Source organism: Rhyacophila brunnea, unplaced genomic scaffold (genome assembly GCF_057557595.1).
Source record: "Rhyacophila brunnea isolate RB1 unplaced genomic scaffold, BYU_Rbru_1.0 scaffold_21, whole genome shotgun sequence".
In the NCBI taxonomy this organism is placed as follows: domain Eukaryota; kingdom Metazoa; phylum Arthropoda; class Insecta; order Trichoptera; family Rhyacophilidae; genus Rhyacophila; species Rhyacophila brunnea.
Genome location: NW_028232871.1, coordinates 34279107 through 34292654, shown reverse-complemented (window position 1 = coordinate 34292654; position 13548 = coordinate 34279107). Strand labels below are relative to the sequence as shown.

The window sequence follows — 13548 nt, the reverse complement described above, 5'->3', positions numbered from 1 at the left end:
CTCCAGATATTGTTACAGCGTGAAAAGCTTCATTTCCTAACGCTATAGTAATTCGAATTTTTATAAAAATCCCCAGTGAAATAAATTTAAAGGTATTGAAACACACTTAAAAAATTACAATTATTCATAAGAAATATATCAGGGGTTTTGTTGCACTTAGATTTAAATATTTTATGATGAATATTTTTTCATCAAAAATTAAAACCTTTCTTTCGTTTCTATTTTCTTACCAAGCCCGTAGCCCAATTCTGCACAATCAGGTCAATCGCCCCAGGACGAAACTAGTCCTGATAATTATTAGATTATGTGGAATCGTGTTCGGAACATTGTACATAATATGCAATTCAGTGTACTTATACATTTTCACTGTGAATTTTTGTACCAGTAACAGATGATACTATAGCATTCAGACCAAGTGACGCATTGTTTGTGGAGCATTTTGGTACTTTACAAAAACATCTGGTGTTTCTTTTAGATGTGACGCTCAATTATAGACAGTAATGTTCCAATTAGATCATTTGAATTTGATTAGTATCAAATTATCAGATTGTATCGCTTTCATGTTATCAGATATTTGAAAGGTATGAATTGATACTAATGAGTAAGTATCATCTTTTGAATCATTCAGAATTCCTTCTGTACTTATAAATGAGATGTCTTTATTGATTTTCAAAGTCAAAGTAGGTACAGTGGAACCTCGATCTATCGTTCCCGCATTCATCGTTCTTTTTTTAAATCCTGGCCAAACACCCGTAAGAACAGTGTTAAATAATCCCACATTCATCGTTTTCCTCGATCTATCGTCTAAATCAGTGATTCTCACGTGAAATTTAACTGTGGCCACACAATTGACACTGACAGTTCTATGGAAACGTCTGGTGGCCGCACCAAATTTCACTTTTGTTGTGATTGAAAAAATTATAGATAAATTTTATTTACGAAGGTACGAGGGTGGGTCAATAAGTCCGTAGAAAAGCCGACAGGTGGTGCGACTAGTACTGTAAGCGGTTTGTTTTCATGCAGCGGCACTACCGATTCAGTATGCTGCGAAGTTTCAATCAGATTGGTCGGGTTGTTGTGTGTTTCTCGTACATTTAAAAAAAAAAATTTGCTTGTTTACAAAAATGGAGAAAATTGAGTTTAGAGCTGTTATTAAACATTTTAATATAAAAGGGTTAACAGCAAAGGAAATAAAAAATGAGTTGGATTTAGTTCACGGCACATCTGCTCCTTCACTTGCAACTATTTATAACTGGTTAAATGAATTTAAACGTGGTCGTACATCAACAAAGGATGAACCACGCTCAGGACGTCCTGTAGAGGTGACTACACCAGAAATGATCAATAAAATCCACGATATGGTGTTAAGTGACCGAAGATTAAAGTTGAGTGAGATAATTGAGGTTACAGGGATCTCAAAAGGTAGCGTCATTTCTATTTTACATGACAAATTGGGCATGAAAAAAATTTCTGCAAGATGGGTGCCGCGTTTGCTCACAGTCGACAATAAACGCAATAGGGTGGTGGCCTCTAAAGCCCTGTTGTCGCTCATGCAACGCAATCCGGATGAATTTTTTCGTCGCTTTGTGACTGTAGATGAAACATGGATACACCACTATACTCCCGAGACGAAAGAACAGTCAAAGCAGTGGATTGTGAAAGGCGAACCATGTCCAAAGAAGGCGAAAACCGTAAAATCAGCTGGTAAGGTTATGGCTACTGTATTTTGGGATGCACGTGGAATTATTTTCGTTGACTATTTGGAAAAAGGAAAAACAATAACAGGGGATTATTATGCATCTTTATTGGACCAGCTAAAAAACAAAATTGAAGAAAAACGGCCTCATTTAAACAGGAAAAAAATCCTCTTTCATCAGGACAATGCCCGTGTTCACACATGTTTACGATCAATGGCTAAAATTGAAGAATTGAAGTTCGAATTGGTCGACCACCCACCGTATTCGCCAGATTTAGCCCCCAGTGACTTTTTCCTTTTCCCAAACTTAAAAAAATGGCTAAGTGGACAACGTTTTTTTTCAAATGAAGAAGTCATCGATCGGACAAATGCTTATTTTGAGGACCTTCCGAAAACTTATTTTTCTGACGGTTTAAAAAAAATTGAGAAACGTCTAACCAAGTGTATTGAGCTCCAAGGAGATTATGTTGAGAAAAAAAAAAAAAAAAAAAAAAAAACTGTTTTAATGCTTTTTTCTAAGGAATTATTGACCCACCCTCGTACTATAAAAATGAATCAATTTATATATAGACAAGTCCATTTAATAAAATACATTTGAACATTTTAGTACATAATATCTATTTATTTAAAATAATGCAAATGGAAATTCCTCAATACTCCTTTTTCCAATGCGAGCCGCATGGCTGCTCTTCTAAGTTTACATCTGTCAACTGGCATCGATATTTACTTTGTTTTTTATGAAGTGCATTAAACTGAAAGATCTTCAGAGTAGGAAAAATCGACAATATTAATACAGCAATTGTTGCCAATTCTTTGAATTAACTTTATTCTCAGAAACGGACTATTTCACAGATGATCACAAAACAAAAACACATTATAGATCATTTGAACATGGAAATAAATTTAAGACAAGTTATGTGTATTCAACCAATTTCATAATTTTATAAATAAATTTTTGAAATATTATTCTGTTTAGCGCTGGTGGCCGCAGGAAAATCCTCTGGTGGCCAACAGGGCCGCACATGAGAACCACTGGTCTAAATATTACGATCGGTTAAACGATTGATCGTTTTATTACTGTGTTACTACTACGTGAGCGAATTAGAGGTCATTGTTTGAATTAAAATGCCAGACTCCAAAGAGGCAACTCACTATGAAGACTTCTTTGTAAAAAGATGAATTTTCTGATTCTATTTCATCATCGTAATAGATTTTTGGGTTTTCAAAAATCTACTACGATAAAAAACAACCGTGAAAGCCTCAAACATTATATAACTATTTCATCATTATTAAAAAAATCAGATAATTAAACTAGTTTTTTGAAAATGTTACCAAACAAGAGTTTTTCTTACTTTTTGGACTTCCTGCATTCATCATTTCTTTTGGAGGGGCCATTAAAAAACGATAGATCGGGGTTCCACTGTATAGGTAAAAAAGACAATGTTTTCAGTGCCATCGTAGTAGATACATGAACTCTTTCAATGAAAAAAAAATCAGTTGCACTTGAAATTGACAAAAGGGGTCATCTGTATATGACACCCAAATGGGGAGTCTGAAAAAATAATACGTTTGTAATGAGAAATTAGGGGGAAAGTAGAAAATGTGATGTCACAAAATCAACAAAACATTCGATCTAACATTATACTGAAATCTATCATATTCAACGAATTTGTTTTTATAAGCGTGACAGTGGGGTTGTGGGGGGGGGGTGATGATGGGAATAGGTGACCACACATTTTTAAAACCATATTTTTGTTTGATTTATTTTATTTGTAACTGACATAATGACAACTTTATACGATTTAACAAATAGACTCTAAAATTCAGAATAAATATTTACATATTCCTCAACAGGCAGACAGAAATAACTTTCTTCAAAGAAAAAAAATGAAATTTACTGTAGACCTTCCAGAGGCGAGGGTTTAGATTCAGTCGTCCCGCAATATTTGCGAAATCTTTCAAAAAATTATTAATGAACATCAAATTATGATAGCAAGGAATGTTCAATTTGTCTTCTAACACATGCATAATGCTACCTTACCTACTGTATAAAATTATGTACTCAAATCAGTAGCCAATATTGCAACACGAATATCAATTAACAATATTATTTCTTTTTCCGTGGGTGTAGTCATGAATTAGAGGTTTTAATTCTCCATTCAAACAAGTAAGAAATCCGAGCATATTGAAGTAATAATTTTATACCGAATACCGTCCACATGAAGGATTTAAAATAAAAATATATAATGCACTTATTAAATTATATTTCTTTAGACACTTTTATGCCGCACATTCATATGGAGATAAGCACCATTAAATACTAAACAAAAACTTGTGAATAATTTTTTATACACAGCAGTGGATTCGAATTATATTAGTAGTTTTATAAGTTATATAAACAATGTAGAAATTAATTCATTCACCAAGTCAATGATTCCTAACCATTTTTGGTTGGAGGTAACAAATTACATTCTCACTTCTGGAAACGCCTCATTGTTTTATTAATACGTTACGTGAAAATATATTTTTGTTACGCGATTACTTAAAACGTGGCAAGTTGTAATTTTGAACTAGTTATTTCTTATTATCGCGGACCTGGTTGGGAATCACTGCGTCAGGGTATAGCGTTAAATTAATAATACAAATTTACTGTAAAAATTATCAAAAATAATACTGGTTTTTAAATAGACATACAAGCAAATAATATGTGGTAGCAAAATGAATGTAAATACAATACAATATTGTTACAAAATTTGTAAACCTATTTAATATGAACAAATTTCGCATTTGAATTTAGTCTAAGAACAAAAATGGTATTTTATTATTGAACAATATTGTCATACATTATAATAATATGTTTAGCGATATATTATGTAACCAAACAACAATAATTATCTGACATAATATTATATTTTTATATTACACGTAATAATTATTTACAATTCACCGTAAAGGTATTTTAATTACAACTCTCTTGAATCTAGTTAACTCTTTTTAGCAAAATGCATTAGCAGCAATCCAAGGAAATTATAAATAGTTGATTAAACTCTAGCACAAAGAGGACGAGTGCTTTCGCAGTTCGCTTAACTCCTAAAGAAATATTGTGGTGTGATCACGTTTCTCCGACTACCCGATGTTGATGATCATCTCGTGCAGGATTAGAAGAGCAGGTCTTCGTCACCTTCGTCCAGAAGGTTCGCAACATCGCGGACGTCGTTACCTTGAGCTATCATAAGAGCCTTCCTCTGTGATTTAAAAAAAATACAATATATTAAATAAAAATATGACATAAACCAACATCTTCTATAATAATGGAATAGAAATATAAGACAGTGAAGCTGAAAGAAGACTACTAAAACTAATGATTAAATTAGCTGTAAATCATTTCACATTGCAGATTCATATTTTCTACATACTTTTGAACTGCGAGATTTGTTTGGTAGGACTGCATATAGATTAACACAGTCACTGCTGACCAGTTAATTACCACAACTGTCAGTGCTCAAACACGCCTGGCGTGTAGCAATTAGCATGATAATTAAATGTGGTAATTAACTGGTCAGCAGTGAATGTATATGTATCTAATGGCCACACGCCAGGCGTGTTTGAGCACTGACTGTGTTAAAGACACCTGTACTATGTTACAAGTATAAAAAAAGTGAGTTCAGCTAGTTATTGTAAACGATTTTTAAAATGCCACTAACTTTGTGAATTACTTTCCCCAATGGGAAAAATGGACCTAAATTTCCCAGAAATATTCTCAAAATGATATAATTGCTTTGCACAACTAAAAAATTCAGCCCAGAATAAATTGTGAGAGTTTTTTTTGCACTTCCTTACAAAAACTTTCAAAGTTTTTTAAAACAGTGTAATGTATGTGATTTATTATTTAAAAAATTTTGTTACTGTTGAAAATGTACTGTGACCTAATTTTGGGTGGTGACTCTAGATTAAAATCCTCCGATTTACATAAACCATAACAAATCGCAAAAAACAGTTCCTACAATATAACGAAACGACAAAACGTACTGCCATGTTTCAATGCTAAAACTGCTACCAATTCAACCACACTAAAAAGTGTTTTGTATCTGCAGCAAGTGTTATAATTCAAAATGTTCATATAATCCTCTTTAGATAGGTATAGTTTAATCTTTGCTTTTTAGCTCATTTTTACATGCGAAATTCAATACTCGTTAAAAATGAATATGAAAAGATTGGTCAATGTAAAAGTAATATTAGTTATAAAAGATGTGGGCACACTTACAGCTTCCGCCTTCTGTCTCGTAATACGTTTCTTGTCTTGGATCTTTTTGAGACGGTAGAACTCTTCTCTTTCGAGTTCGTCCAACTCCGAAATGATGTATGCCAAGGTGCGTTCAATACGTGGGATGATAACTGTAACAAAAGTATATTAAATTAGTTTCACCGGTTATAACAAATCCTCGTTTAAAACTTATTTAAGGGAAAGATGAATTTTTGAATTGAGTATTATGTAAAACGCAGCCAGTTCAATCGTGTTCAACATAATGTAGCATGTTTTATCTACATTCTGCATTGATCACACAGGCTCTCTTCATACAAAATTTTTATACAAATCCATAAAGAGAATTTCACTGATCACAAAAGTTATTCACCCTCATAGATAATGCTGTATACATAATATTATGGTGTGTAGCTATAAATAGTTACACCTATACAAAAGTGCCTAATTCTCTGTTTGTGTTCTGTGTGGACTGGCGGTTTTCAATTCAGCTACCCAATTGGCATCAGTTATCAATGTGGGTAGTTTAGGTCTCGGTTCAGTAGGTATTGACATATTTCATCAATTGATCTTTGCTGACCAGCATTCTATTTTTCGATTTGGATTACTTCAAAACTTTTAAACTGAAGTCATAAAATATTGTGAATGGAAATATTTCACAATCGTCAAATGAAACTTTGAATAAATGCAAACATTGCCTAATCATACAGCCGAAATATTTTTGTAAAACGTCTTGTGTGTAGAGGAGTCTTAAGCGCGAAATATATTATGGTGCACGGACTATCACGTGACGTCACAGTAAGCTGCCGCTATGGGAAAAAAAATTGTAATGTCGTTTATCCATCGAAAGATAATTTAATAAATATTTAAAACTGTGTTACTAAGGAGTTTTATTTTTGAAATAAATCCGCAATGTATTTCACGGAAAATAATCCGATATAAGAATCGAGTGACAGCTGGTCAGCTGTTTTTGACATTTCACGTAGGTATATAGTTACGAAATAAAATAAAATTGGAGGTTAATAAAATAATCAACGATTCTGACGTCAACCTATTACTATGTGGCGATTCTTTTGAACAATTAAATTAAATAATATTGTTATGGTGTGTTTAATAGTGTCGAACAGAACTTTAGGTGACTACCTCCTCCCACTTAAAGCTGAGCTAGCTTATGCAAAGGTTCTCAATCCGGCCTAAGGGCAGGACCGGTTGAGGGTATAGTGCCTTTGTGGTTATACCGGGACTGGGATAACGTCACTCCCTTAAAAATATAAGTTGTAATGAAAAATTGAATGTTTGTTTGTGGGGGACGGGGGGTGTAAATTTACCACACTGTCTGACGGGTGACACCAACCCTAGTTACACCACTGCTCAAATGCGTTGATGATCACACACAATAGAAAAATTAGAGGGAACGTTGCTAGCAGTATATTGAAATTGACTGATGATGTTATGAAGAATGTTTGCTTTATTTTATCAATATACAAGTAAACACATGAGAAGACGGCTTAATGTAAATGCTAACATAAATTTCTCAAATTGTTTCAGACCATTCGTAATAAAATAAATTATGTTTCTTTTGCTTAAATCGTAGTTTGAGAAACTTTTCTAAACTTGGCAACACACCATTCGTCAGGAATGAATTCATCCTATAGGTACGTGTTTCCGATGCTCAGAAAAATAAGTTTACGGCAATTAGAAAGCACACTAATTCAAATCTTATTGAAAATATAATCGCCACTTTTCGCCGTTAGAGGCGCCACCTCCTGGTGCATAGTAATTAAAAAATGTTAATTAACAAAAATCTTATTAAAACATTACATAAAGTATATTATCTAAAAATTAAAAAAAATATTTTGAACAGGACGTCGTGTTCGTTTGATGCAATTATTCAAAAATAACCGAATAAAATGCATTTTTATTTTTCGTAAAAATCAATGTTTTTTAGATTGAAAAAAAAAACTATAATTAATTGACAAAAGAGATACGTTAGTTCCAAGAAAACTTATTAAACAACATTAAATCAATAATTTTTGTTTCAAGAAATTACTTGGAACAATAAATGTATCTAGTAGTAAAACCCTTATTTTTAGCAGTTTTTTCTAATTTGTCGCTTTCTCTTTGAAATAAAAAAATATATTTTATTTTTCCCATTGTATTTAGATAGGTATTGATCGATTAAAATATGTTTAAAGCATTAACTTGATAATGAATTATAATGAATTTCTATGCCTCTCCCCCTTAACATGCATAAGCATTGTCAACATCATCTCAACTATCTGCACCCGAGCACCAACTGACCCTTACTTCAATTGATTTGTTGGTTGGTCGACCGCAACATTTTTTACCAGCGATTATAAGACACCCAGAATTCAAAGAAATAAAGATAGGATTGTATGTCTTACAATTAAAATTAGAAATTCATAAAACTTCCCTCAGTAAATCTCAATATATAGGTACAATTAACCTTATAGCGGCCCGTGACGTACGACGAGCGTCATAGTATATCGCGCGATACACGCCCGTGACGTACGAAATACGCATTCATATTTTCGCGCCTTTTTAAATGTCAAATCGACTTTTTCTCAATTTTGGTGTTGCTAGTGACATCTATTGAAATAATTCGAAACAAAAATTGATTCAAATCGTGGGTAAAACAGTGACTACAGACATATTTCAATTCTACGAAATTAGGGCTGCCAAAATTGGGAAATCCCAAACTATCGCCCCCCATTCTGCCCATATTTTTAGTGTTGAACGCGCGCGCTCGGAATATTTCATTGATGTGTATTATTTCACATGCGAATGATCATTTTTCAGTTATTTTAATTTTGTTTTCAATATACAAGTTCTATAACCACGTTTTATCAAAAAATCTGACATTTATTGTGTACTTTAGTGTTATTTTAATTTGTAACGAAGTTTTTTACGTGATATTTTAGTAGAACTTTGTGTGATTGCTTCGATGTATTTAGTTTTGTTATAAATATACAACACTTCATTGAATATTAGTGTATTCTTAGTGTTTTTGTGATTTTAAGTTATTTTACACGTGTTTTTTGACGATTTGTAATCAAAATGGATGAGCATTTGATGCAGCATTCGGATGATGATTTGATTGAAGTGCTCGTGGAAACAATCGAATCTGAAGACGAACCGAGTGAGGACGAAAATGATATTGAAGATTGTGATGACGATATTCCTGCAGACATTTTAAATGGTATCGAAAGACCATCGTTTTCATGGCAATCGGACCCATTTGATCCTCGTATCTTTTCATTCGATTCAAATATTTCGGGAGGCAAATCAGATTTGCCTTCTAATGCTCGTGAATCGGATTATTTCAAATTATTTGTTAGTGTATCATTTGTGGAGATGATAGTTCGTGAAACGAATAGACAATTTGTGTTTGCCACCAAAAACATGCGTGTACTGAGTGACCGTTTGAAGCGATGGGTAGACTGTACCACCGATGATTTTTATACCTTTTTGGGAATTTGTTTATTGATATCGCGGAATTCTCGAAATAAAATAACAGAACACTGGTCAACAAAACGATGCTTATTTTCACCGTATTTTTCGGAGTCTATGTCAAGAAATCGTTTTGAAATGTTGCTTCGTATGCTCCACTTTTGCGATAACGAAGCACAGGTTTCAGGAGATCGTTTATTTAAAATTCGACAGGTTTTAACTTCATTGAAAAACACTTTTCAAAATCTATTGTACCCTCATCAAAACATATGTATTGACGAAAGTCTTCTTTTATTCAAAGGTAGACTTTCGTTTCGACAATTTATCCGAACAAAGGCTAGTCGATTTGGGATAAAAATATTTGTAATGGCCGATTGCCATACTGGATTTGTTTTAGATATAATTATATATACGGGAAAACAAACGGAGATCGACAAGCTAAACTATATTGGCATATCAGGAAATGTTGTGGCCACTTTACTGAAGCCATATTTGAACATGGGCCACACGTTATATATCGATAACTGGTATAGTAGTCCAACACTGTTCAAATTTTTGCATGAAAATGGGACAAATGCTTGCGGAACAGTAAGACGGAATAGACTCGGGATGCCAAATTTCACCACCAAATTAAAAAAAGGTGAAACCGAATCGTTTCACACGGACGATATGATGGCTCTTTCTTGGAAAGATAAAAAAGATGTGACAATGTTGACCACTCTGCATACCAATGTTACTAAGCCGACAGGAAAAGTCGATTACAAATCGAAAGAACCGATTGTGAAACCCGAGTGCATAGTAAAGTATAACAAAAACATGGGTGCAGTGGATCATGGTGACATGGTCATTTCTTCCGTCACATGTGCCAGAAAAACGATCAAGTGGTACAAAAAGGTATTTTTTCACCTTATTGATCTGTGTCTACTGAATGCCCACGTCATCCACCAAGAAAAAACTGGCAAGAAGCAACCCTTGGGAGATTTTCAAATACATGTCCTGACACAGTTGATCGAAGATCATAAGACTGAACCACGGCAGAATTTGAAACGGAAGGCTCCATTGCCAGCTAGGCCTACCGAACGCCATTTTTTGGGCAAAGTTCCGTCGACAATAAAAAAAACTAATGCTACTCGACGATGTTACGTGTGTTTCAATTCCAAAACTGATAATAAACGTAAAGAAACTAGATATTTATGTAAACAATGTGACATTGCTCTATGTTTCGAGCCTTGTTTTGAAATTTTCCATACGGAAGAAAATTTTTTGTGTTTTTTTTCTGTTTATATGTGTAAATATAGTATAAATATAGTGTAGTAAATATATTTATAAACTTTCTTTATTGTAAATATTTATCGTTGTCTGTTTGGTGAAGTTATTTTATTCGTGAAACTATTTTTTTTTAAGTGAAGTGGTTTGTGGCAACCCTAATTCTAGTGCAAATGTGATGACAGATTTACGAGATTTCGTATGAATAATTTGTTTTTGTATTTATATTTTTATATTTTTATGTAGAATTTTTTATTTTATTGAAATATATAATTCTTGGGCCCTGTTAGTATAAACTCTGTATATCGGCCGGGCAGCTGAAAGGTTAAGTTTATAAAAGATAGTTTGATAACAATCGTGATCATACCATGTTCGATAGCGTTGACACGTCTGTTTGTGATTTTGATGACATCGTCGAGCGTGACGAAGGAAGTCTGAAGAGACGCCAACTCGACCAGCAATTTGACGGCACTCTGATAGTTCTTCTTCAGTTTTGCCAGTTGCTGTCCTCCTCTGGAGAGACCAGCCAACTCGTACGTATCCGTGCCGTCCTGATACGACTCAAACACAGGCAGAGTTACACCTAAAAATATTAAATGGACGTATTATGACAGTGACCATGTATCTGTCACCTGATGTCTCACTGAGCTCTTGCTCTTACTCAACTCACATATTTTTATTTATCAAGCATGAATGTTTTTGTTCTCTCACTTCCTGTACCTTGAAATTTATTGAACAGATAGTTAATTCAGTCCTTGAATATGTACTGCTTCTGGAGCAGACATAGTGAAGAACATAGTATTACTATTATGTAAAGAAATAAATAATAAGATGCGAGACGAACATAAATTCTGATGTTTGTTCAATAATCTATTATCACAAACATTACGTCCGCATTAAAACAGATATTTTTTTTTAAATGTTTTATTGTTTCTGTGCTGCACTAGTGAAGTTCATATAAATATTATAAATAGTTGTTACAATTACGGACCCAATAATTTCTTAACATTTAAAGATGTCATAGTTTAATGGTTTCTAAGTGCAATAGTTTGTCATGATTATTGACAGATGGAATAATAAATCAATTCGCAATATTCATGGTGATTGATTGTGTGGAATTAATTAGGTATGTTTAGAAAATAAGCGTAAGTATTTAAATTATTTTTTCCAAATATAAGTCAATGTTAATTAAATGTCAAGACGGCATTACAGTTTCATTCATCACCATGAAACCTTATTTATTAACTTGCATGTAATAATTCCATTGGTCAAATTTTGAAATCAAATGTTGAACATCGATTATCAGGGTTTAATTATTAAGAGTGTCTTGATAATCGCGGTTCTAATGAGTACATACTTAAAATATTTAATTTTTTGTCAGGTTTCTCTTATAAATACCCTTATAAAAATGATTGGACTGTCTTACCGGCAACATTGTCTTTCTTAGTTCGAATCTTGATCTGGGCTTTGGTAACATTTTGTACGACGATTTGATTAATATCTCCGCAAGCAAACTTCGCTTCGGCTAAAGAGAAAGCAGCCTCTTTCATTACTTCACCCATCAAAGTTTTTGTCTAAAATCAAACGTGAAAGTATATTAGAGTATACGTTTTACACTGATTCACCTCTTTGCCTAATTACCTTGCATAAATTTAGAACAAATGATATTCACTTGTATTAATATATTACATCATCTTCATCCTAGAGCCGGAGTGCAAAGTTATGAAGCACATACTCTACCACATAAAAATTACCAAGTGTTTCGCTCAAATAGTAAGGTTTATTAATAATTATTACAATTTATAGATAGCGGTATATAACATAGGGACTTCTCATTTTGATTTAAAAAATTTTAAGAATTTCATATCTCGAAAAATTATCAAGGAGAATTTTGAGAATTCGATGATTTTTACCAGGATTAAGGTAGATATTAAAAAATTTGAGATTCGGAAGTCTGGAAGTTTTTGGAAGAGAGCTAGACATATTAGATTTTTTTTGTTGCCAAGAGCTAAAAAATGTCTTGATTTTGAAGATTCTCAATCGAAAATAGTTAAGAAATCATGAGTTCTAATCAAGTACCGAGCAGGTACCAAAATTTAAAAATAAGAATTAACGTCATTATATTCCTAGGTAATTGCTATCTACCTATATTATGTTGAATAATATGCAAAAATAAAACAGGACTAATACTGAATCGACAAGGGATTCGTTTAACCTGACGAATTCAATGTTCACCAATTTGCAAGCTAACCTCAAGCAACTTCAAACGATAGTATAATGTGTGTTATAAAGTATTGTTTAAAGAAATATAAGAAGCGGAATACAGTTTATCTCATTTAAGAGTGTCAAATCAATACAATGTGCAAACCTCTATAATCTTGCCAAGAATCATCCTGAATCGCATCTGAAGTGCATCAGCCTTCTTTTTAAGTAATCCATGTCCCTTTTGTGCTCCGGCCAGACGACTTTTCATTAACATTTGAGCCCTGTATAGAAAGAATACGCATAAAACAAACCGTCAGACATTTCTTGACCCTCCCATGAAGACATTTCAATCGGGGAGACGATTGCTTTGAAATGTCGCCTAGAAGAAATGACGATTTAATGGAGCACTCGTTATAAGACATTAATTTATCAAATAATAATGATATACTTACCCCCTGGAGGGGAATATGGGTAGCCTTTCTTTACCAGACGACATATTTTCTTCGTTATAAGCAAACTAAGTAAAGTCAGCTGACACTTCGATCGCTCGTCTTGTGATTGCGAGCGCTGGAAATGTTGCTATCGATAACAATAAATTAGCAAGTTAGTATTACTTAAATTATATTATTACAGTAGGTAGCAGAAAACA

At 33.2% G+C, this 13548-nt stretch overlaps 1 protein-coding gene across 1 annotated transcript; it reads right to left on the bottom strand.

Moving 5' to 3' along the window:
* Positions 1–3445: 3445 nt before the first annotated feature.
* LOC147070974 (V-type proton ATPase subunit D 1) lies at positions 3446–13459 on the bottom strand. The gene is made up of 6 exons (XM_085948927.1): positions 13352–13459; positions 13063–13180; positions 12121–12268; positions 11062–11277; positions 5961–6091; positions 3446–4941 (listed from the first exon to the last, which is right to left on the bottom strand). Exons 1-6 carry the CDS (start codon positions 13393–13395, stop codon positions 4855–4857), a joined length of 744 nt encoding a protein of 247 aa, XP_085805053.1. The 5' UTR covers positions 13396–13459; the 3' UTR covers positions 3446–4854.
* Positions 13460–13548: the final 89 nt, after the last annotated feature.